This window comes from Rhineura floridana, chromosome 8, assembly GCF_030035675.1.
Source record: "Rhineura floridana isolate rRhiFlo1 chromosome 8, rRhiFlo1.hap2, whole genome shotgun sequence".
Classification (NCBI taxonomy): domain Eukaryota; kingdom Metazoa; phylum Chordata; class Lepidosauria; order Squamata; family Rhineuridae; genus Rhineura; species Rhineura floridana.
The window spans coordinates 52,538,441-52,562,950 of record NC_084487.1 but is presented as its reverse complement, the minus strand read 5'-3'; the positions used below and the strand labels follow the sequence as shown (position 1 = coordinate 52,562,950).

Genomic DNA, 24,510 nt, shown 5'->3' with positions numbered 1-24,510 from the left:
AATTTACTTGTGCCTTCCCGTCACCAACTGCAGTGCTGAGAGATTGTTTTCAAAAATGGTATGTATAAAAAATGAACTGAGAGCAAGTGTGCTGAATACAAGACTGAATCCTTTGGTGGCGATGAGTGCAGAAACAAGCCTTCTGCATAGTATAGGTTTTGAGGACATAATCAATGACTTTGCAGCAGCAAAGGCAAGAAAAGATCAATTGTAAAGGAAAGGCTCCTGCTTTGTAGAACTCATTGTCATTTCATCAAATATTAGACACATACCTACAGTTTTAATTTTTAGGCACCTTACTTACAATATTGATTTTGGCCTTTTCTAGTGTATAATCTGCTATTGTTTTATTATTGCTGTCTTATTAGTGTTTTTTCAGAACTGTACACCATTTATGAGTATGCATCTGACAAAATAAATAGAATTCAGTATTTTTTTAAAAAAACACTCATGTATTACTTTCTGGGGGAGGAGGGCCCTTTCGGAAAACTGCCACCAGGGCCCCCAATCCCTTTTATTCAGCCATGGAGACTTAATTATTGTTAACAAAGTAAACCTTTTTTTTTCTAAGTTCCACAAATCTCTAATGTGTAGTGCTACTTAAATAAAACCACCACATTTTTACCTTCCTCATCCCAATTGTTTGGCGTTGGTTCTTTCAAGCATGAAATGTTTAGGTTTGGAATTTGGGGTTATTCCAAGAGGTTATATATACCGTTCTTTACTTTTTTGGTCATGTGTACGTAACAAAGATTTAATAGTCCAGAAGATACATTTTTCCAAATGATGCTTAAATCAATTTTTGCATTTCAAAATAAATTGAAAAACCAGTTGTAGAATATATATGTTCTACTAAATGGCTCTCTTCTGTTCTCACATTAAAAAAGGACATGTTTTGGAATGAAAACACTGACAAGAGATCCTTATGAAAATGCCTCTGCTGATCTCACATTTCATAGGGGAGAAAACATTTGATATTTAAATTGCCTTTGAGCCTCTTGTGTTATTGATGTTAACATCTGATCACTTATGCACATAAAGATTTGTAACGAGGCTGACATTCTGGTCAATGATGATCTTACATCCCTAAAATACTCATAAAGACTACCTATAGCAGTTTACCCTTGAGACTTTACTAGCATGCCTTCAGTTTCCAAGGAAAAGGTTCACAGATTGCTCACTAGATGGAGCTGGTGTTCCCTCTAATTCCTCCAGTTTGCTGTAACTGAAACAGCAAATATATGAATTTGTTTTATGCACCCATGTGGTGTAGTGGTTAGAGTGTTGGACAATGACCTGGGAGACCAGGGTTCGAATCCCCTCACAGCCATGAAGCTCACTGGGTGACCTTGGGCCAGTCACTGCCTCTCAGCCTCAGAGGAAGGCAATGGTAAACCCCCTCTGGATACCGCTTACCATGAAAATCCTATTCATAGGGTCGCCATAGGTCGGGATCGACTTGAAGGCAGTCCATTTCCAAAACCGGGAGAACACCAAAGTATTTCTGAGGGGGAAAGCTTCATATTTAGGAGAAAGTGGAATTCTGTAGTTGAACCAATTTTTTGTTTAGCTAGAATTTAGATATGTAATGGTAAGAAGTACATTTCTGTACAGATTAAATACTGGGAAATAGCATGATAGGTCAATGATCTCACTGTCTGGAGTAACAGGGATTGGGTAAAATGTAATAATAAAAACTGCAAGATCATCTGTTTGGAGACTTTTGCTATCAAATGCAGAATCATCTACTGGGAATGATATAGGAAAACAGCATTGTGTGCTGGGGGTGGGTGGGATGATCAAAGACCTTTGTGACATGCTGGTTTTCCATACTAAAGATGCATGTACTAAGCAGAACATTCAAATATACTTAATTTTTATACTTCTGGCACACCTGACATTTCTGACCTCTTCTCTCATAAGAGGTTTTGATAATTTTAAAGATATCAGCAGAATGAAACTGTTTGCTTGTGTGGTATTCAACATCTAGCTCATTTTCTAAAGATCAATGGAATTCTGTTCAATTGGTTTTGGCAATCGTATACACAGAGGAAAAGCCCATAATAAATGGCCACACTTCAAAACTAAGATTTTTAGAGTCTTTCAGTATAATTTATGATTGCCTCTAATTATAAAGGATATTTAAACAAGAAGCCATAATTCACTGCAAAGACTACGCTGATATAATTTGTAAATCCTAGAATCTGAGAGGTTTATTAACGGGTTATACAGCACAAGTACTGGAACTTTTCCATTTAATCAGAGACCAAATCTATAATTTAACCGGGCAATCTATAGCTTTAAAAACTGTCAGATATTAAATTCATTTTCCTTTAAGTGGCAGTAGTGTGCAGAAAAGCATGGCATCGATGAGAACTCAACTGTTTCCATTCATAAAGTGAGGGGGAGAAGACAGGGTGGCCAGGAAGACTTAGACCACATTCACATTATACATTTATTCCATTTATTTATGGCTTCCTCCAAAGAATCCTGGGAAGTGTAGTTTGTGAAGGGTGCTGAGTTGTTAGGAGAACCCTGTTCCCCTAATAAAGCAACATTCCCAGAGTTTTCTGGGAAGAGGGACTGACTGTTAAACCACTCTGGTCTGGTAACTGTAGCTCTGTGAGGGGAATAGGGGTCTCCTAACAACTCTCAGTGCCCTTCACAAACAATACTTTCCAGGATTCTTTGGAGCAAGCTATGGCTGTTTAAGGTGCAATAAATGTCTGGTGTGAATGTGGTGCTGGTCTCAGTATATTCTGTCACTGGGTTTATGTAGCACAGGGCACTTTATAAAAAGAGTTGCTCAACAAATGTGCTAGCAAACCTGCCACTAGTGGTTTGCTTGTATCACATCAGAGAATGGATACGGTTTAGTGAGTAAGTGCCAAGATTAAGGCCTGTGGAATAGCTATGATAGCTTAGCTAGAGGAAAGTAAGTCCCTGCAGAGGAGCTGGAGGCAGGAGTGGGCCTTGTGTAAAGCAAGCCTACAAAACCAAGGTTAAATGTGTTTAAAATAAGACCACTTAGACTAGTTATACAATTGTAATTAAATCAAAATATCTCAGAGTTGTTTACTTCTTTATGCCTAGTCTTCAATTAAATTTCTTTTTTTTTATCCAGGGAATGAGAGTTATATCAGCAGAAAGCTTTAATTTAAAAAAAAAACTTCCATTCAAGCCACTTTTTCAGTTTCCCACACAGTTAAACTCTAGTCACAGCATTTTAGATATTAATATTCTTATTTGTACTTAAAAAAAAAAGTCTTCATTCCCTAAAATATTGTATAATTCAGACAAAACAAATACCAAATAGAACATTTTCAATGAAATTATTCAGAAAGTAAATGTTTCTATTGGTTTTGTTCATTATTTTAAAAACTTAGAATGTTCTGCACATCTCTGTGCTTTTTATTTATACATTTGCAACAATTTTCAGCTGAAAATTAGAATTTGTTTTTACAAGTTAACCCATGGTTTATAATGCAAGCTTTACATTTTTATGGAATTTCACAAGTTCAACAGGGCAATTATTTGACCTTTTCCATTCCAAATGCATTAATATACAGTTAAATTACATTTTTACAAAAATCAAACTATTAAAGGTTTAAATTTCACTGGTACCAGAATGAGAGCACCGAGTTTCACTAAGTGAAAGTAAAGAATGTGCCTACAAATGACCAGTGATCATCACTGAAGAGCCCCAATTATTACCTTTCTACAAGCCAATGACAGATCAGGTGCCCAAGTACCACTCAAATGTTCATTGTACAATGGTCACAAATACTAGAAAAAAAGGAGTTAAACATTAGCATCATTCCTGCACAGCTAAAGTTTTCCACATTTTCTGCAGTCACACCTACCAAGAGTGGTTTCAGAGAGCATTAACACATTTTGAGGATTTGGACATAGTGGGGTGCTTATTTCCAGGCAAATCCTGCTGAGGTTAGGTCCAGTCACTAGATGATCACATCAGCTTTTAGTAGCTATTTTGGACTATTTTATGTCCCCATACAGTTACAGTGCAAATGTAATTTCCCTTGAATAATATTTTTCTTCTATCAATAAAAGAATGTTATCTTCACAAAAGAAGATAGCCTATCAATGACACATGGTACATTTTACTCATGCCACCACCTATTAAACAAATTAATAACATATAATAGAAATTGACTTTTCCTGCAACACTGCAGCTTAAATCAGGGCTAAAGAGAAACGCATCCTAATTCTTTGAAGACATTCACAGGAGTGCATATTCTGTAGAAATTTTGTTCTGGGCTCAGGTTCCAAAAACAATCTGATGTGCATCCCTTCTTGTTCCAGTGCAATATATGGAGTCTACTACCCTTTATTTTCAGTATTCATCATTTTCATATGGTGAACCAGGTTATCTTTCTCCAGGTGAGCTTCAGCAAGAGCCATCTTAGCTTCGGCTAATTCTTGTTTAAGACATTCATTTTCTTCAGTCAGCTGGAACAACTAAGTAGAAAATAAGATATTTTTAGTGTTATATATTGCTAGATTCATTTTGACAAAAAGTATTTAAAAACAATGCATTCCCAACAAAAAGAACAAACTCTCATGAGTTTTAACCAAAGCTATCAATTATCTAAAAGGACTTCATGTCCTTGCTTACTCTATTTTTCACAATGTTTTGTAAAATTCATTTTGTGGGGGAACTAGATTGAAAAGAAATGTGCCTAGGGTACAAGGGAAATAAATCATGCTAAATCTTGCAAATATTGTCAAATGACCTACACAATGAAAAGTACTGTAAAAATTCTTACACGTTTTTATTATGCATTCCTATCATTACAGCACTGCATTTTGCTTATGTACCCAGGACATCTTTCAAACAAAGTTAAAAACATTTCTTTTTTTTAATTGCCTAAACTGCTAAGATGTACATGTTTACTGTTCTCCATTCCTGGCACTTTCACATCAGGCTACAGTAACCTTCAATGAAATATTGCTGCTCCCATTCCCATTCCCAGGTATGTCTTGCCATTTATCCCTTGCCCTATTCCACCTGCAAGGCCCAGGGCCACCCTGTTAACTGTGAAAATAGGATGTATAAAAGTGAAGCACAGTTGCTCTGTAGCTCTTGGATAAGACCAAACAAAACAAAACACCAGGAGAGATAGAGTTTGTAACAATTCACCAGACTGTTTCTTGCATAATCTGTTGCTGCTGCTGCTTTTGGTAGTATGCTTCTGGTCTGGCTTCAGCCTTGACAATCTCGTCTAAAGGGCTAAGTATGTATGCATGGATTACCCTGTAACAAAGGAACTGCCAAAATCCCAGCAGCTTATGGGAGGTGCAGTTATAATTGAAAAGCATCTGGACCTCAACTTAGAGATGGAATTGTAAGTGGTCAACAACAAGCCCTTACTTAAAAAAAACATGAAAAGTTTCTCTTTGTGTAAATGTTTTGGAATGCAGTTGGTTTTACTTGATTTGTTAATGTGTCAGCCTGGTTGAGAGTCTGTTATCTCTGATACTTATATTCATTATCTTCTGGTTTGCTTTCTTACTGACAGGCAATGGTATCTAGCGTAACAACTGTCTTTGCTTCTCTCCAACTGAGAATACAGCTTTGTCCAGTAAAAGGCCCTATTTATATTTGTTTAAAAACAACTTACCTCTTCAAATAACACACAGCTTACAAATATACACTAAAACCCAAAATACTTTGCATTTGTCCTATTTCAACCTGGTATCAAGTATGGTACCTTGTTCAATGGTCTGTATACCAGGAGAGGGGCAGCGAGTCACCATTTTCTATCACAGAAAGAAGACCTTCCCCTCTGAGTGGTGTATCTGTAATCTTCAGCTGCAAGTTCTAAACAGCATTTGGTGGCCTTCACAAATCATAGTACTGTTTCAGATGCTCGAGAGAAACAAGGCTAAAGCCAGCCAAGCAACTGCTTCTCCAAAGAAGTTTGCTCTTTTTAACAACTTCAAATTATAGTTTTGCTTACTTGTCACTACAAAAGGCAATGTTACCAAAAAACCCATAATGGTTACCTGCTCTTTGATTGAATCAGAAGAAGATCTCATAATTTCTGGAGATGTTTGTGTGGCTTGAGAAAGACAATTCGGTTTTTTGTGTGCTTCAACTTCAGCAGTTTGATCCCTTGTATCATTACTTGTCTTAGTCTTTGGAACATTATTGCTAAGTGTCCGGTTATCTGTTAAAAATAAGTAGTAATTAAAATGGACAATATCCAACATCAGTCATACTGAGGAGATCAATTGAAATCACTGAATATTATCCAATGATTGCACCACCACCACAACTGATATCAGTAACTTAAATTGTACAGTGTCAATATAAAAAAACTCCAGCTAAGAGGCAGCAAGTATCATGGATCTGAGAAGTGTTGCATAAGCTTCCATAAATAATTAATCCTTCAAAAAGTGCATCACCATACACTCATACCTTGACTATAAGGATATTTCAGCAGGGATCTGGCTGCTGCACTTTAGTTTCCAAGGTGTCTTCAAAGACAGCCCCACATAGAGCTATTGAAATAATCCAGTCTGAAGGTTACCAGGGCATGGACTACCATGGCCAAGTCATCTCTGTCCAAATGGGTCTGTAGCTGGGGAACCAGCCATAACTCCAATGTCAGATCCAAGAATATCCCCAAGCTACAAACCTTCTCTTTCCAGGGGAGTTCAGCCCCACACAGAACAGTCTATCTGTCCACCTCATTGACATGAGAACTTGGAACATATAACACCAGTATTTAGGATTCAGTTTCAATTTATTGGCCCACATCCAGCCCATCACTGCCTCCATACACCTGTTCTGCACCTTAGTCACCAATCCCGAGCTGGATGTCATTTGCATATTGATGACACTTCACTCCATATCTCCTAATGACAGCTGCCAGTGGCTTCAGCTAATGTACAACAGCATGAGAGACAAGATGGAACCCTGTAGGACACCAAGGAAAGCTCCCATGGTGTCAAACAGTGCCCACAAAAGCTACTTTCTGGAAATGGCCCTGTAGGAATGGAATCACTGAAATGCAGTGCCCCCAAATCTCACCAATCTGAACCACTCCAATAGGATACCATGGTCAGTGGTATCAAAAGCCACCAAGAGATCAAGGAGAATGAGCAGGGTCATATTACCGCCATCACCTGATAAATGTCATCAACCAGAGCAACCAAGGCAGTTTCAGTGCCATGACTGGGGCTGAAGTCAGACTGAAATGGATCCAAACATACAGTTTCCTGCAAGGATGCCTTCTCAAGCACCTTGTACCGCCACCAACTTTCTCAAGCACTTTGCCCAAATGAGGGATATTTGCCACAGGGCAACAGTTGTTTACAACTTCTGGGTCCAGGGAGGTCTTCTTGAGGGGAGAATACACCATCATTTCCTAGTATTAGACTTTTTTCATTTGCTTTGAATTTTATCCCACCTTTCAATACAAATATTTCCAAGGTGGGCAAAAATACTAAAAATACTAAAAATAATGAACTGAGAAAACAAAGACAGACCTCTAATACAAAATGAGCCATCATCTTTCCTCTCTACCATAAGTAGGTCAATGTGCAGCATTATTGGGGCTGGTTCAGGAGCAGTCAGACTGTCACGTGGGCTGTCATCCTAGAAAATAAAAACGATAGGAAAATAATTTTTAATAAACTAGATTTAAATCCACAGCAGTTCCCTCATTGACTTTGATGGTGAAGCTAAAATAATGCATGCACAAAGGTGTGAAGGTCCCTATGATGTTTAGTCAAAAGGAGAGCCCCTACGTGTTTAAGAGCACCAACCAGAGAAAGAGACGTTGTTTGCACTGGGGAATGGCTGCTTCCGCTTTCATGGCCCACTCTCCTTCATGAGGGAGCTACCGACAGATGAACTCTAAAGTGAATGCTGACCTCTTGAATCTATGTATAAATTTGGGGGAGGAGTTGCTATCAACTTTAGGACTACTTTGGGATATTGTTTTATGTTCACTCAATTTTCCTTGATTAAATGAACTGTTAACGGCCAATGTTATGTAGTGATATAATTTTTATTATGTACTGTGGTTATTGTACTATTGTATTCACACTGCCTTTTTGGGGGGAGGGGGGAATTAAAATATACATATGTGTGTGGGGAGGGAATGAGGACTCGCATATAAAAGGAGCCCCAGATTAGGCTGAATACCTATATTTTTAATAATGGCAGAAGAGCAAAATACTCCAGTCAAGCTGTTAAAAAATACTTTTATGAAGTGTAATCAATCCGTTTACACTTACGAGATCTGATTAGTTTTACTGCCATTATAAGTATGCCTTATATTTCATTATAGGGCCAATACACTGAAGAACTGCAATTTCTATAACTTAGTTTATATTACAGCTCCAACAAAGTCTTGCTGTTTATGGCTACAAAAGTAACTCTGGATGGATATGTCCACAGATGTTCTCTAAGCACCTCTTATACACCCCTTGAGTCTAGTCTATCCATTTTAAAATAAATCATATGGTCCTCTGGCACTCTTTATTTACTGTCCTTTTAAACTAGAATTTGCAACATGATGCTCACAGAATATGGATATTAGAGTGCAGAATCTAGTAGCACTTAAAAAATGCTGAGAATTTCAACTTTATTTCAAGAAATGTAAACATTCCCAAATCATTTTACTAGTTATAGCAAGTCTAAAAGTATAAGGACAGTTTTTGGTAAGGACTTTGGCACAAGATGGATTCTAAAGGGGTCTTCCAATAGGAGTTGAGACCTGTGCAACCTCTTGTGGCATTCTCATGGTCTTGCCTCCCAAATTTCATGAGACCCAAACTTCTACACTCCAATTGGTTCTCCAGGGGGAAGAAAACCCCAACTGGAACTAAGACCACTAAATTGTTCAGCTAGAATCAAGCTGCTTCAAGAAATGCACAAAAGTTTGGCTTTTTAAAAACAGATTCACATTTGCTGTCTCTACACTCCCATAGCCATTCAGGCTAATATGCCCTTTACACCACTCTATTGTGAAAGGAATGCTAGTTCTCTTTGCTGTGCACCATCATCCTTACATTTTTCACAAGTTGAATGCAACTATCGCCATCATATCTTGGGGAATGCCAGGATTATTATGACGACGTCATGGTAAGGGGAAGGCCAACTTGGCCTCAGACATCTCAGCCAGAGAAGGAACAGCTGCAGGAAGTTTGCTTTCCCCCTCTGTACCAGAAAGAACACTGTGCTCTAACTGCCAGCTATCCAGTGACTACTGAGCTGAAGGGCAGCATATTGTGGCTTCTGCCATCACTTGGGGGACCAAGAGGAACACCAACCTGACTACATCCATGAGCTAGAGAAGGAGCAGCTGCAGGGAGTTAGCTCCATCTGCCTCTGCCAGAAAGAACACTCTGCCCCAACTGCCAGTTTCTTGGACTGCAGAAACAAGAGGAATAGACATTCTAACCCCATCTGCATAACAGCCACCAACTGCTATTCAAATACACACACCAGCAAGGCCCAAACTAGATTAAAATGCTAGTTCAGTCTTGAAGAAGTGATCTTCTTCCTCTACATTTACCTTCTACTTCCCTATCCTTCTGTGACTTGTCTGTTCAGCTTATAAAGCCTACTAGCAGGGCCTTTCTTCTCCCTCACACTTAATGGAAGCCACTTTGAGGGGCAATAATTGTTCAAAAAGCAAGATAAAAATAAGTAAATAAGTACATTATTATATGCAGTGGGATACATAATCATGTATGGGTTTCTAACCAGGGCAGGCAATATTCATTTCGGCACCCTGGAGAAGGGGTCCAGATCTGTAATTTGGCCTTTGATTCTTTCTATTTCAAGATCCCTAAGAACTACCTTATTACCTCCGAGTCATTGCAGCCTTGCTCCTGATCATCACATCTCAAAAAATGTATTGTAGAGCTGGATAAGACATGATCACAAGGCTGGCACATCTATCCTATTTAGAAAAGTCGTTGGAACTGTTTACTTTAGAAAATAGTGGACTATGGGGGATTATAATATGGAGAAACTGAATATAGAAAACAGAAGTTGGAATCACTGAGTATCTTTTCAAATGATTAGTTTGCATCGAACATGTGATTGTATCCATGATACTGTGCTCCTGTTTCAGCCCCTCTGTAACCAATTTAGCACTAGACAAGAGACTTTGTTGTCATCTCTGGTGATACACATATATCAGGATAATCACTCCAATTGTTTCTTAACTTAGCATAGCAACACATGCATATCATAAATTGGTTCTTTGGCAACCAAATATGCCCGAACACCAGGGGGAATCTTTGTTTTGTTTGTTCTTTTAATAGCGCTTAAGGCTCTCAGCATTGCTCTGGGTGCCTGACATAGTACTTGCAATCACAATCATCATCCACAAGACACACACAGTTTTCTTGAGCACAGGTTCAACAGGAACTGCAGAACCCCACGTTCCTCCAATGTGGTTGGTTTGTTTCCTTCTTGAAGATTACTGCTAGTCAATTTTGGATCCATTAATGATTGAATCAAGTGTCATGTTTTAATTTAGTTGCTCCCAGAATTTAAGCACAAGCAGTTACTAAGATTATTCAAGCATAGAAACCAGGGGGAAAGAAGAGTTGGCTTATATGCTCCCAATTTGGTAACAATCCTCTCCTATAAAATCAAAAGATGGAATCATCACAGTCTAAACTTGATTCCCTAACATTTCAGGTCCCACCCCACATTAATTTGTTATTTTATTTTATCCCATCCCTGCCCAATAACTATCAAATATAATTAAAAGATATTTGATAGTTTATTCCACCCTTTATAGCTACTTTCATAGTTAGCTATTTCTTTTTAATGCTTAGATCCACGTTCACCTTGAAGTAGTTTATATCCTTTGCTTATCTTCAACAGATAGGGTAAATAGTGGATCCACACTAGGTAAAAATGTTCACGGAAGACAACTCTAAAATGCTGAAAACTAGGCTACACATGTACATTCAGAGTGATTTGAGAACTCTATGTATTGGATGAGCTGGCTGGGGGGTGTATGCCAGTGTCTCTCAGTAATGCCTGCTTCTACAACTTTAAAAGCTAAAAAAAGAATGGAAAGGCTATCAGAAAACATAATAAAATGGGGCTGAAAAATGAATGGGTATTCTTTCTGAACATTCACATTTTAGGTGTGAAGCAAAGATGCCTGGATTTTTTTACATTTTATCTTTCTGTGCATTTATTTCCTCGTGATCTGCTTCAGTGGAAAGTGTCATATACATACATTCAAATAGAAGAGAGTGAAGATGAAGATCAAGTGACAGATGTTGCTATACACCTGTTTGAAAAGTAAAGATCATGGTTTAGGTTTCCTATGTTAGAATGCAGTTCAATTCTATAAATGTCTATTCAGAAGCAAGTCCCATCAAGTTAATTGGGGCTTACTCTCTTGCAGTGGATATAGGACTGCAAGCTAAATTACTTTTGCACAGCCAGCTTTGAGCAGCTGTAGAGAAACAGTATTAGAATCAGAGAGTTAGAAGGATCGTAATAACGCCATCAATGCAGGAGTCCAAATTAAAGCACATCTGACAGGTGCCTGTCCAGCTACCTCTTGAATGCCTCCAGTGTTGGACAGCCCACCATCTCCCTAGGGAATGTTTCATTGTCGTGCCGCTCTAACAGTTAGCAGGTTTTTCCTGATGTTCAGTCGAAACCTGGCTTCCCTCAATTTGAGCCCATTATTTCATGTCCTGCACACTGGGACAATCGAGAAGAGATACTGGTAATCCTCTGTATGACAACCTTTCAAGTATAAGTGCTATCATATCTCCCCTCAGTCTTTTCTTCTCAAGGCTAAACATGCTCAGTTCTTTTAGTCTCTCATCATAGGGCTTTATTTCTAGTCCCCTGATCATCCTCGTTGTCCTCCTCTGAACCCGTTCCAGTTTGTCTGCATCCTTCTTAAAGTGCGGTGTCCAGAACTGGATGAAGTACTCAAGATGAGGCTTAACTAGTGCCGAATAGAGGGGAACCAATACTTCGCACTATTTGGAAACTATGCTTCTGTTAATGTAGCCTAAAATAGCATTTGCCTTTTTTGCAGCCACATCACACTGTTCGCTCATATTCAGCTTGTGATCAACAACAATCCCAAGATCCTTCTCGCATGTAGTACTGCTGAGCCAAGCATCCCCCATCTTATATCTGTGCATCTGGTTTCTTTTTCCTAGATGTAGAACTTTGCACTACTTGTCCCTGTTAAATTTCATTCTGTTGTTTCCAGCCCAATGCTCCAGCCTATCAAGATCCCTTTGAATTTTGTTTGGGTCTTCCACGGTATTAGCTGTCCCTTCCAATTTTATATCATCTGCAAATTTGATAAGCATTCCCTCAGAGCTTGGAAGTAACTAGTTACAAGTAACAAATTACTTGTAATTCATTACTTTTTTGAGTAATGAGTGGGTAATTCCTTTACATTTTGATTGTAATAGTTCAGTTCAGTTTTTATTACGGCCAAAGGCCAGAATACAAAGGTAAAATAGAACATCAAAACTACAATTATTATTAGAATGATATCTTATTCAATTAAAATTAATTAAAATCAATTTCCAGACCATATGGAATATTCATTAATAATTCACACCATTTTAGACCAATTATTATTATAATAATGCAGAATGCGTTTTAAAATTGATTAAACTAATTAGACATTGGATAAACTCTAACCTGCTTTTAAGACCATATAAAATAAATCAATAAAATTCATTTTCCAGTGACTTTTACCCGATTTCTCCTGCAGAGAATAGCGGCTGTGCAAAATTTTGCAACTTTCTCTGTGATTAATTGCTGGTGATCTCCAAGTAAATGATCCAAACGTTTTTCTTCGTTTCTACCAGGTACAAGATCAAGAATAGGTTTAATTATTTGATTTCTAAGGTCTAGGTAGTAAGGACATCGTAAAAGGACATGAGCAATTGTTTCAATCTCATCCGCACCGCAAGGGCATTTCCTCTCGTAGTATGGAATTTTATTGAATCTACCCTCTAAAAGTTTAGAAGGTAAGGTATTCATTCTTGCGAGTGAAAAAGCCCTGTGGTAGTTAGGAATAGTAAGAAAGGATAAATAGGGCATTGGGGTTAAAATTTTTGGATTATATCTATGCTTCCTAACCTGTAATAAGTGATGTTGAAAGTCTATATCCTTAATTCTTTGTAGTATGCTCAACTTGGCTTTTAAGTAACCCATTTCCTGAATCACAGAAATAGAAAAGCCCAAGGACAGTAATTTATCTGTTATCAATTTAACCCAGGGAGATTGAAAATTATCTCTTAAGATGCTAGAAGAGAGCCCGGTAGGGTTAAATAGCAATTTGAGCCAAGTAGAAATTCTCAAGGCCCAAATCTTAGATTCTATGGTGGGTAAACCAGCCTCAAGTCTAAGGATAAAACTAGGAATGCATTTGGGAACCGCAAAAATAGCTCTTAGAAAGGAATTTTGAATCGATTCCAAAACAGAAAAATTCTCAAAAGTGGTAACCTGGACCCCATAAAGTAGCTGAGAGACTACCTTTGCAGAAAAAACTCTGATTACTGGGACAATAAGCTGACCACCCTTATTGTAAAAATATGACAGAAGGGCTTGCAATGTTTTTTTTGCATTCCAGACCATTGTTTTAATCTGCATCTGCCATGATCCTGACGCTTGAAATGTTAAACCTAGATAAATAACGGAATTTATTTGCTCAATTGTCTGGCCGGATTGTAATAGAACTAGGAGTAATCTTACTACTTTTGTGGAGTAATTTTAACGTTTCCAGAATTACTTTGGGGCATTACTTTGGGGGGGGAGCAGAGGAAGTCTTCTGCTCCTCTGATTTGTGGATGAAAATCATGGTCAAGAACATGGATAAAGGAGGAGAAGGAGGCAGCAGCAGAATGGAGAACTGTGGAGGTGAAAGACGACATGTGTGTGTGTGTGCATGTGTGTGTGTGTGTGTGTGTGTGTGTGTGAATACTGTGTTTGCACTTGGCACACAAAGTGGCCTCCACCCCCTCTCTGGCTACTGTGCTGCATTTGCAGTATTTTAACTTTTTTGCATCTCTGGGGAAAATGTTTGCTTGAGTGAGTGTCCCTTTGTTGGTGGCAGGGCAGGGTCCGGGAGGTGCTTAAGTGAGAGAGATTATGCTGGCTGGCTGAATGGAGGGGGTTGCACTTGGTTTGATGTGCAAAGATCTGAGTAGTGGCCTCAGCCTCCCTCTCCACCACCCTTACCAGTAGAGAGACCACCATTGCTATCTTATGAATAAAAATAATTATTCTACTACCTTTGTATGTGTTTGTTTATTTTTAATGTTGTTTTAGGCTACTTAGATGTGCAGAAGCCAAGGCCAGCACCTTGTAGGTGTTTTTTTTAAGTAACTGAAATGTAATTGTAGTGATTACTTTGGAGGAAAAGTAAAGTAATCAGTTACTTTCAGAGCAATTGCAATTGTAACGGTAATTACTACTTTTTTGGGCCATGTAACTGTAACTGTAATTTATTACTTTTTAAAAGTAATCTTCCAAGCTCTGCATTCCCTGCACCTCCTCATCCATGTCATTAATAAAAATGTTGAAGAGCACTGGGCCCCGGACCAAGCCCTGTGGTACCCACTTGTCACCTCCCCCCAGTCTGAGAAGGAACCATTCATAAGCACTCTCTCAGTACGTTCTGTAGCCAACTGTGGATCCATGTGATAATTGTTCCATCCAGCCCACATTTAGCTAGCTTCCTAATCAGAATACCATGGGGCATTTTGTCAAAAGCTTTGCTCAAGTCGAGATATGTCCACAGCATTCCCATGGAGGTTACCCAATCAAAAAATGAGATAAGATTAGTCTGGCGGATTTGTTCTTGATAAATCCATGTTGGCTTCTAGTAAGCGCTGCATTGTTTTCAAGTTGCTTACAGACTGACTGCTTTATAATCTGCTCTAGAATTTTCCCAGGGATTGATGTCAGGCTGACTGGTCTGTAGTTCCCAGTTTCCTCCTTTTTGCCCTTTTTCAAGATAGGGACCACATTAGCCCTCCTACAGTCATCCGGTACTTCACTCATCCTCCTTTCTATTCCTTCTGTTCTTTCTGAACAAGTTATATTTGCTGTATTTGAGTAATGGGAGTCATCCCACCAAGTTCCAGTTATACCTGTCAATTTGTGTTTACTCTCCTGTATTAAGAGTTCCAGTTTGTCCTGTTTGTTTCCCATATCTGGGCATTAGCAGAGCTTGGAAAAGTTACTTTTTTGACCTACAACTCCCATCAGCCCAATCCAGTGGCCATGCTGGCTGGGGCTGATGGGAGTTGTAGTTCAAAAAAGTAACTTTTCCAAGCTCTGGGCATTAGTATACAGACATCGAAGATCATGTGATTTACAGCCTGGCTTCCTTCCTACATTTTTATGAAGACTATTACTGGGCTCCATTAGAGCCGTTCCCTCAGTTCCTCTTACTGTGCATAAGCCTTTGTTAGTCCTTACCGCCAAGTTTATTTCTCTCTCCCCCTTATGATTCAGTTTAAAGCTCTTGTAATGAAGTTCTCCATGCAATGGCTAAACACATTCTTCCCAGTCCTTGTGAGTGCAACCCATCACTTGCCAGCAATCCATCTTCCAGGAAGCATAGTCCATGGTCCCAGAATCCAAATCACTTGCATCAGCACTACCTTCATAGCCAGTCATTCACCAGTTTTTTTCTTTCCCTTTCTACTCTTCTAAGTACCAGAAGGATGGATGAGAAAACTATTTGGGCCCCAAAATCCTTGAGTTTCTTTCCCAGAGCTTCAAAGTTGGATGTGATTTCTTCATAGCTCCGCTTGGCAGTATCATTCATTCCCACAGGGATGAGAAGAAAGGGATACCTGTCAGTGGGCTTTATGAGTAATGGCAACCCTTCTGTCACATCTCTAATCCATTCTCCAAGGAGACAACATACCTGGCAAGTCCATGGATCTTCTTGGCATACTTGGGTTTCAATCCTACGCAGTAGGGAGTCTACTAATACTCTTCTTGTCGTGGAGCATGGTTTCATTGCCTCTGCTTGACTGAGCGTCAGCCTCTCACTCGCTGTCGCATGGGGGTCTCCTGTAATTCTTCCCATGCAGACTGTCCTCTAGTCTCATCCTCAAGTGCCTGGAAGCAGTTCTGTAGTTCCACCAGTAAAGAGTGTCTTCTAGCTCTTCTACTCCTTTCACGGTTTTCCTCAGTTTCCTTTATTTCATTGTTGCTCTCCACAACAGTCTCCTCTTCTGCTTCAGCTTGCTGTTGTTCTTCCCCCTCCTGTACTTTCTATCTTTTTGCTTTTCCACATTATCAATTTAGTAATGTAATGTAATAGATGTGTATTTTTATAGACTGCACAAACCCTTTGGGGTCTTTGGCTCTGTTACAGTAATCCAAGTCCTACTCAGAGCAGACCCATTGAAATTAACAAAACATAAGTTAGTCATGTCTATTAACTTCAATGGGTCTACTCTCAGTAGAATTAGCATTGAATACCATCCACCGTTGTCTTAGACCCAATTTTCAAACTTTTGTGCCTAGCAAAATAGGATTGTTCCTACAGATTTCAGCTACTGAAATTATTGTTTAGAAGGTAGTTCCACATATAGCAGAGTCCTGGACTCCAACCCTCTGAAGCAGATTTAGGGAGTACCGAAGGGTGGGCCTGCGGAGGGAGAGGGAATTGCCTTACCATCAACTGAGTGATACTGTTGGATACAACCCATTGCCTATAATAGGATCAGAGACAGATAACACAACTTCCAGTCCATATGTCCAGCCGATTTTGTGAACTTTTTATTTTTTTGAATATTTTAAAATCATGGAGGCTGTTATGCTTCCAGCATGGGAATGCTCATCTAAATATTTTAAAAGTAGGTAAATGCCAGGGAGGCTACACCTCCAGTGCTTCCCTATGTTTTAGTACATTTTAGCTGTGGGGATTTTTAAATGGGCAGTTTTAATTTTATTATTATATATTATTAAGTCTGGCATTCACCCTCCTGTGCAAAAGAACACTCTTAGCCAGAGTTCTGTTTTTGTGTTGTAGTTGTTGTTTTAAAGAGTTACCAGCAAAATCAGTATTCCTCTGCAGCAACGCTGTCCCTCATGTACACATTATTACAATGCTATAATTGAAAAGTGTCTTCAAGAGATCATACAAAGATGCAGTTGAGCTACATTTTCATTTTACTGATTGCATGGAAAGACTCTTTATACTGCACAGTGCATGCAAGAATATACTTCCAAACACTCATCTAATTTTTTCTATAACAAGGCAGGAGAACATTGAATGTTAGGCCATCTAATCTCGCCATATAGCTAGAGAAAATATACAGCACATATCTAGTGTTGGGACAGCCTTATATGAAGCCAAATTAAACCCAACAGTGCCTGTTTGAAAACATCCTTACATCATTTATAAAAAAAATGTTTACTAGTACCTAATAGAGTAGGGATGTTGCATAATCAACATGGGAACACACTGACTGACCGAGATAAAATAAAAGGAAGATGGAAGCAATACACTGAAGAACTATATAAAAGGGATGCAAGGATGACAGATTCATTCACAGAGGAACCATACGATGAACCAAAAATATTAGAATGTGAGGTGGAAGCTGCTCTTAAAATACTTGGAAGAAACAAATCACCAGGAATAGATGGCATACCAATAGAGTTGCTACAAGCTACTGAGATTGAATCTGTCCAAATTTTGACAAAAAATTGTCAAATATGGAGAACCAATGGTGCACAGACTGTAAGCATTCAATCTACATCCCAATTCCAAAAAAGGGGGATCCCAGGGAATGCAGTAATTATCAAACTATTGTCTTAATATCCCATGCAAGTAAAGTAACACTCAAGATTCTACAACAAAGGCTCTTACCATATATGGAGTGAGAAATGCCAGATGTCCAAGCTGGATTTAGAAAGGGCAGAGGTACCAGAGATCATATCGCAAACATACACTGGATAATGGAACGGACCAAGGAATTTCAGAAGGAAATCACCCTGTGCTTTAGAGATTACAGCAAAGCCTTTGACTGTGTAGATCATGAAAAACTATGGGATGGTTTAAAAGAAATGGGGGTACCACAGCATCTGATTGTCCTGATGTGCAACCTATACTCTGGACAAGAGGCTACTGTAAGGACAGAATATGGAGAAACAGATTAGTTCCCCATCAGAAAGGGTGTGAGACAGGGGTGTATTTTATCACAATATTTGTTTAATCTATATGCAGAACATATCATACAGACAGTAGGATTGGACCATGAAGGTGTGAAAACTGGAGGGAGAAATATCAATAATTTAAGATATGCAGACGATACCATACTACTAGCAGAAACCAGTAATGATTTGAAATGAATGCTGATGAAAGGAAAGCACAAAAGCAGGACTACAGCTGAATGTCAACAAGTCATTGAACTGGTCAAGGATTATCAATACCTTGGCACAGTCATTAACCAAAAGGGAGACAAGAAATCAGAAGGCCAGGGAGGGCAGCTATGAAAGAACTAGAAAAGGTCCTCAAATGCAAAGATGTATCACTGAATACTAAAGTCAGGAACATTCAGACCATGGTATTCCTGATCTCTATGTATGAATGTGAAAGTTGGACAGTGAAAAAAGTGGATAAGAGAAAAATCAACTCATTTGAAATGTGGTGTTGGAGGAGAGCTTTGTGCATACCACGGACCGTGAAAAAGACAAATATTTCGGTTAGAACAAATTAAACCAGAACTATCACTAGAAGCTAAAATGATGAAACTGAAGCTATCATACTTTGGACACATAATGAGAAGACATGATGCACTAGAAAAGACAATAATGCTAGGAAAAACAGAAGGGAGTAGAAAAAGAGGAAGGCCAAGCAAGAGATGGATTGATTTCATAAAGGAAGCCACATATGTGAACTTACAAGATCTGAACAGGGTGGTTCATGACAGATGCTCTTGGAGGTCGCCGATTCATAGGGTCACCATAAGTTGTAATTGACTTGAAGGCCAACAACAACAGTACCTAATAGAACCTGTTAATTTAATTCATTTAAGTAATTGCTTCCCTTAGATACATCCAAATTACCAACATTTACTCTGAACTAGCACCAAACTCACTCCAAAATGACATACTTTTAAATTGATCCTTGTATTAGAAATTTTTATATTCATAGGCATCACTTCTGCAACCATTTCATCTTCCAAAAAACGCTGAATGTTCATAAGTGAAGAAGTTAGGAAATCGGCACTCAAGTCTTCCACATGACATTGTAGAAACCCATTTTTCCCAGATAGCAATGTATGTATTATAGCACTGGGTCCACTTTCCCATCTCAGTCTGATTTCAGGAGTTGATTTAACTGGCCCAGTCAGAGTCTTAGGATCTGAGCCTGTAATAAAACCAGTACAGAATCAGGTCAACCACTTTACAGTACATTAAACATGTCTTCCAACATGATGTGCAAGTAGTTCATGTAAAAATTGATTACTCTGAAACACAAAATATTTCAGGGCTCTGTAGTCAACTACACATAGATTTAAAAATCTATGAACGCATGGAAACTACTTCCGTATTCTTTATAGTCAAAGGGACTTTAATTAGAAAAAGCACATTGTCATGCACTCCCATATACTGCCTCCAAATGCTAATTTTACAAACTCCATAGCATTTATTCATTTTAACAATAATTCCAGATGTACTGAATAAACAAACTATGCAATAAATCCTATAATATAAACTATGGGTTGTAACCAATGCTGTCTGTGCATGAATGGAATGGACTTACTCTTGCTCAATGGGATTTTAACCTTTGTCTCCTCCCCTCTACATGCCTTTTAAATCTGCTCTGGAGGATTAGATTTTAAAAAATTTAAAAATATTTTGTGGCATGTGGAAGACAGCAGGATGATGGGAGAGCAAGGTAGAGAGACGTTGTGTGAGTGGAAGTCCTCTTGCACCATGCTGGTTTCAGCCCTATATAGGTGAATGCTACTCCCTAACTGAATACAGATAATGGCAATGTGAGAAGTCTGGGGGTGGTTGGGAATCCAGGTTCTGGCCTTTCTTCAGTATGATTCCAAACACATTTACAAGGCCACTGAGGGTAAACAATTCTCATGCCTTTATAAGTCTTTAATTTTCCAAAGCAGTAGCCTATTTTCATAATATATTAAAACAACAAAAAAGAATCCTTAAAGTCATTTTAACTACTGTGAAAGTAGCACTAATGCTTTTTAAGGTTAAATTAGTTCTTACCTGCTGTTCTGTTGCAAAGGTAATGCCGAACGCTGATATTGCCCAACTGATTTGGTACAACCCCGTTTACCTGAAGGCACACATCTGTGTCATCGCCTCTGATGTCAATTTCACCATTAACACCGAACATTTTAAAAACAACGACAGACATCTGTCAACAGAATTAAAATACATATAGTACCTGGGGAAGCTCAGATTACATTAACATTTTTTCAAATATACAGTAATCAAAGGAACACAACACTGTCAAAACAGCAAAAGGGAATTAAAAATAATTTCTATTACAGTAGGTTCTGTAGGTCACCAGGAACGTTCACTACATGGTTTGGGGGATAAAATCGCTTACATCTGCTCTGGACATTACTACTGTATGTGTTAGTGGTAACCAATACATCTGTTAGTCACAGGTGCTTGGATGGATTTCAGTTGTTTTGCTTCAGGGATTCTAATTGGATATTTGTGGTCTATCGCTTTTAGTTAATTTAGGAAATTTATATCCCACCTTTCCATATGATATGTTCAAGGAAATTCACAACATTACAGATAAAGCAACAAAATAGCACACATGTCAAAATACACAACAGAAGCAAAAAATGCAACAACTTGCTACTCATGTAAATCAGTGGGCCTGCTGAAACAAAAAGGTCTTTGCCTGCCAAAGGGACTAGACAGGTCTCTCTAGGAAGAGTGCTCCAGAGCCTGGGCAGAACAGTAAAAAGGCTCTTTCCCAAGTCCCCAGCAAATGCACATCAGATGGTGGGACATGGAAGAGGACGCGCCCAAAGATCTTAATACACAGGTTGGTTCACACTGGAAAAGACAATCTTTAGATAACTTCATCCTAAACTTTTAGGATTTTAGATCACAACCAGCATTTGAACTTGCTTGAAAACTAATTGGAAACCAGTGCAATTGTTGTAATAAAGGAGTCACCTGCTCCAGATATCTGGCACCAGTCAGCAATCTGCATTCTTAACCAGATGTAGTTTCTAAACACTTTTCAAATGCAACCACATAGACTGGACATTTAGCAATCGAAATAGGATGGAACTAAAGCATGTGTCACTATGGTCAGATCTGACATTTCAAAGAACAAGCACAACTGGCACACTGAGTCTTTGAAGGGAGTGCTACTCCATCCAAGAAAGGTTGGATCCCTATTCTTAGATTGCTCGCCTATTGACCAAGAGCAGTCCTGTCTTGTCTCGACTGTTTCCTTTTCACCCTCATCCAGTCTATTACTGACCCCTCAAGCACTGATTCAGAATCTCAACAGTTTTTTTAAAGAGTGCAATGGAGTAGGGAGAAAACTGTATGTCATTCATTTATTGATGACACTGTACTCCAAATCCCCAGGTGACCTTCCCCAGCTATTTCATGTTGTATTTGTATAGCATGAAATACAAGAGAATGCTGTGGCACACCACACAATTCAGACATATTCAATGTGGTGCCCTCCAGATGTTGTTGAACTATAGTTCTCATCATCTTTGATTATTGGCCATGATGATGGAGTCCAACAACATCTGGAGGGCCAGAGGTTAACCATCCCTACCATAGTCCAGTAGCCAAGGCATGAAATGGAATCCACCCAGAACCACCTTCTCTAATCATTCCTCCAAGAAGGTCAGAACCACAGCAACATGGTGCCTATCCCACCATAAATGCTCTTGACTCTGTTCCTTCTTGTGGTTCCTCAAATTATCTATTTGTCAGCTCTTCTTAAGGAAGAAATGGTTCAATCTCTTAAGAAATCCTTCCTGGACCACAATGTTTGGGGAGTTACTGGCCAATTTCTAAGTTGCCTAGAGGAGTGTGACACTGTCAGTTTGGGTGGACCTCTCAAAACCTTTGATTATCTGATACACCTGAGATGTCTGATTGGGTTAGGAGCTTGGAGCACTGCTTGACAGTGATTCTTTTACCACATTTTGGGGTGTATTGAAAGGATAATTGTGGCTGACATCTGTTCAGCTCCATGGTATTTGCCCTGTGGGATCCTGCATAGCATTCTCTTGTCACCCATATGATTTAATAAGTATATGAAGCTGCTAAGAGAGATCATCCATTGGTTTGGTGCCATCAATATGTCACCCCAATTTGCCTCTTTCACTGAATCCAAGAGCAATGTTACCTTCCTTAAATACCTATTCAGATACAGATGTGGGCAAACAAATTGAAATTTAATCTGAACAACAGCAAAAAGAATTATTTATGACAGGTGACCTCTATGACCTAGGAGATGTGGTAATATCTGTATTTCATGGGATCACACTCTTCCTGAAGAATCAGGATTGTGGCCAGGAGTGCATTTGATCAACTACATCTGAAGCAGTGGTGTTCCATTCCTGTAGAGCAGCCTTTCCCAACCAGTGTGCCTCCAGATGTTGTTGGACCACAACTCCCATCAGCCTCAGCCAGCATTGCCAATGGCTGAGGCTGATGGGAGTTGTGGTCCAACAACATCTGGAGGCACACCGGTTAGGAAAGGCTGCTGTAGAGCAAGGCATTGGTTACCACTCGCCTAGACAACTGTAATGCACAGTAATGCAGCTGCATTGAAGACTATTCAGAAGGTTCATCTAGTATAAAAAGCAGCAGCTCTCATGACAATTGCCACCATCAGCTCCCATATTACACCTGAGCTGTAATAGTTACCAGCGTGTCTCTTGACTCAGTTTAAGATGCCACTATCTTCATATGTTGATTGAGAGCCTGCATAACTTATGGAAGGCACATCTTTTGCAGTGCACAAGACCTTCTTGAAGGATACCTTGCCCACAGGTGGTTTGTTTGGTGAGCACCTGAAACTCAGCTTTCTCCATCATAGCACCAAAACTATGGTACTCTGGACGTTCAAGCAGGCTACTACACTGCATATAATTATACAACTTGTTTATTTTTCTCAGACTTACTAGGTTTGCACAATGCTGTATTTTTCCTTTGTGTTTGTGCAATATGGCAGGAGTGAACTTGGTTGCTTTTTAAAAAAATGAGTTACCTTTTAGCATTACCATTGCTTTTCATTTATGCATAATCAGAATAAAGATCTACAGATGGCAAGAAAATTTTCCCAGTCTATGGAGTACTTAAATTACAGGAGAAGGAGGGTGGGGGAGGGAAGGATATTAAATCCAGAAATCCCAGTCCCTGCTCTTCAGGGAAATAGTGGTCCCTATACTGTACCTAAAGCTAAAGGGGCAGCCACAAAAGGTTATGTAACTTTGTGTCTGTCTCTATGGCTGAATGCTAATTTCAGAATTGCTAAGTGGAACCATTATTCAACATATACCTTTCTTCTATTAAGTCACTAAAGGACAGTCAGCTCTGCAGCCTTCTCCCCTATTTTATCAAGGATCATTCTTTGTCAAGGCCATGTCACCCTCCCTTGGATACATTCTCCACCATCCCACTGTTTTCAGAGTAGCAACATTTCAGTTTTCTTAACCAAAGATTGAACACCCTCACCCAGTAAAAACATTATGAAAATATCCTCTTTATTTGAAAGCATTACCATTTCTTCACTAGCATCCTGAGTATTCTCGGAAGCTGCGCTGAGGACATCTGGAGATGATCCACCATAGCTTTCAATCACTGTGTTGTCAGCAGGAGTGCTTTCCACTGGTTTATTTGACAAGATAGCTTTTATATTCATAAAAAAACAGATGTGTTTATATGTGTTGAGTGTATTTATAATAGCTACTTCATGCAGTTGTCACTGGGTTTTTAAAAAAAAATTAAAGAGGGGGGTTTAGAGATAACTTAATCAATGTTACTGAGGCTGCAATCCTATACCCACTTGCCTGGAAGTAAGCCCCAGTAAATTTAATGGGCCTTCCTTTTCAGGAGATATATATAGAATACTATTGTTAATCTTGCTTCAATTCAACCTAAAGAAACTCAAGATAAATTACAGGAAGATGTATATATATTTGTTTCAAACAATTTGATTATGTCATCCCATATTACCTGAGATACGTGAGGGGAAGAGGAGAGATAAAGGGAGCATCAATGCACACTGATATATTATTTAGCTTTTATGACATGGGATACTGATCAGTTCAAATTAAGTTTATCTATCTAACCACGATGCACTCACCAAAGCTTCCTCTAAAAATACTGCACAACATAGACTTTTTTATATACAAGTCACCTGACTCACTGAGGTGCTTTGGAACCGTATCTTGTCTTAGATGCCAACAATTCACAAACATTGGGTTGTATCCAAGTTATACTCAGCGTAGACCCATTGA

At 38.9% G+C, this 24,510-nt stretch overlaps 1 protein-coding gene across 4 annotated transcripts in view; it reads right to left on the bottom strand.

Moving 5' to 3' along the window:
* Positions 1-2,206: 2,206 nt before the first annotated feature.
* BLTP3B (bridge-like lipid transfer protein family member 3B) overlaps positions 2,207-24,510 on the bottom strand; it is an 82,709-nt gene continuing 60,405 nt past the window's right edge. For 3 of the 4 annotated variants that reach the window (XM_061639491.1, XM_061639492.1, XM_061639493.1), the window contains exons 16-21: positions 23,772-23,899; positions 20,258-20,408; positions 19,135-19,391; positions 7,516-7,624; positions 6,028-6,191; positions 2,207-4,479 (exon numbers count right to left, since the gene is read on the bottom strand). In XM_061639491.1, coding sequence (XP_061495475.1) covers positions 4,342-4,479; positions 6,028-6,191; positions 7,516-7,624; positions 19,135-19,391; positions 20,258-20,408; positions 23,772-23,899 — 947 coding nt within the window. In that variant the 3' untranslated portion in view covers positions 2,207-4,341. Of the gene's footprint in view, positions 4,480-6,027; positions 6,192-7,515; positions 7,625-19,134; positions 19,392-20,257; positions 20,409-23,771; positions 23,900-24,510 lie in introns of those variants that run through there. The other variant, XM_061639494.1, reaches the window with a different exon arrangement.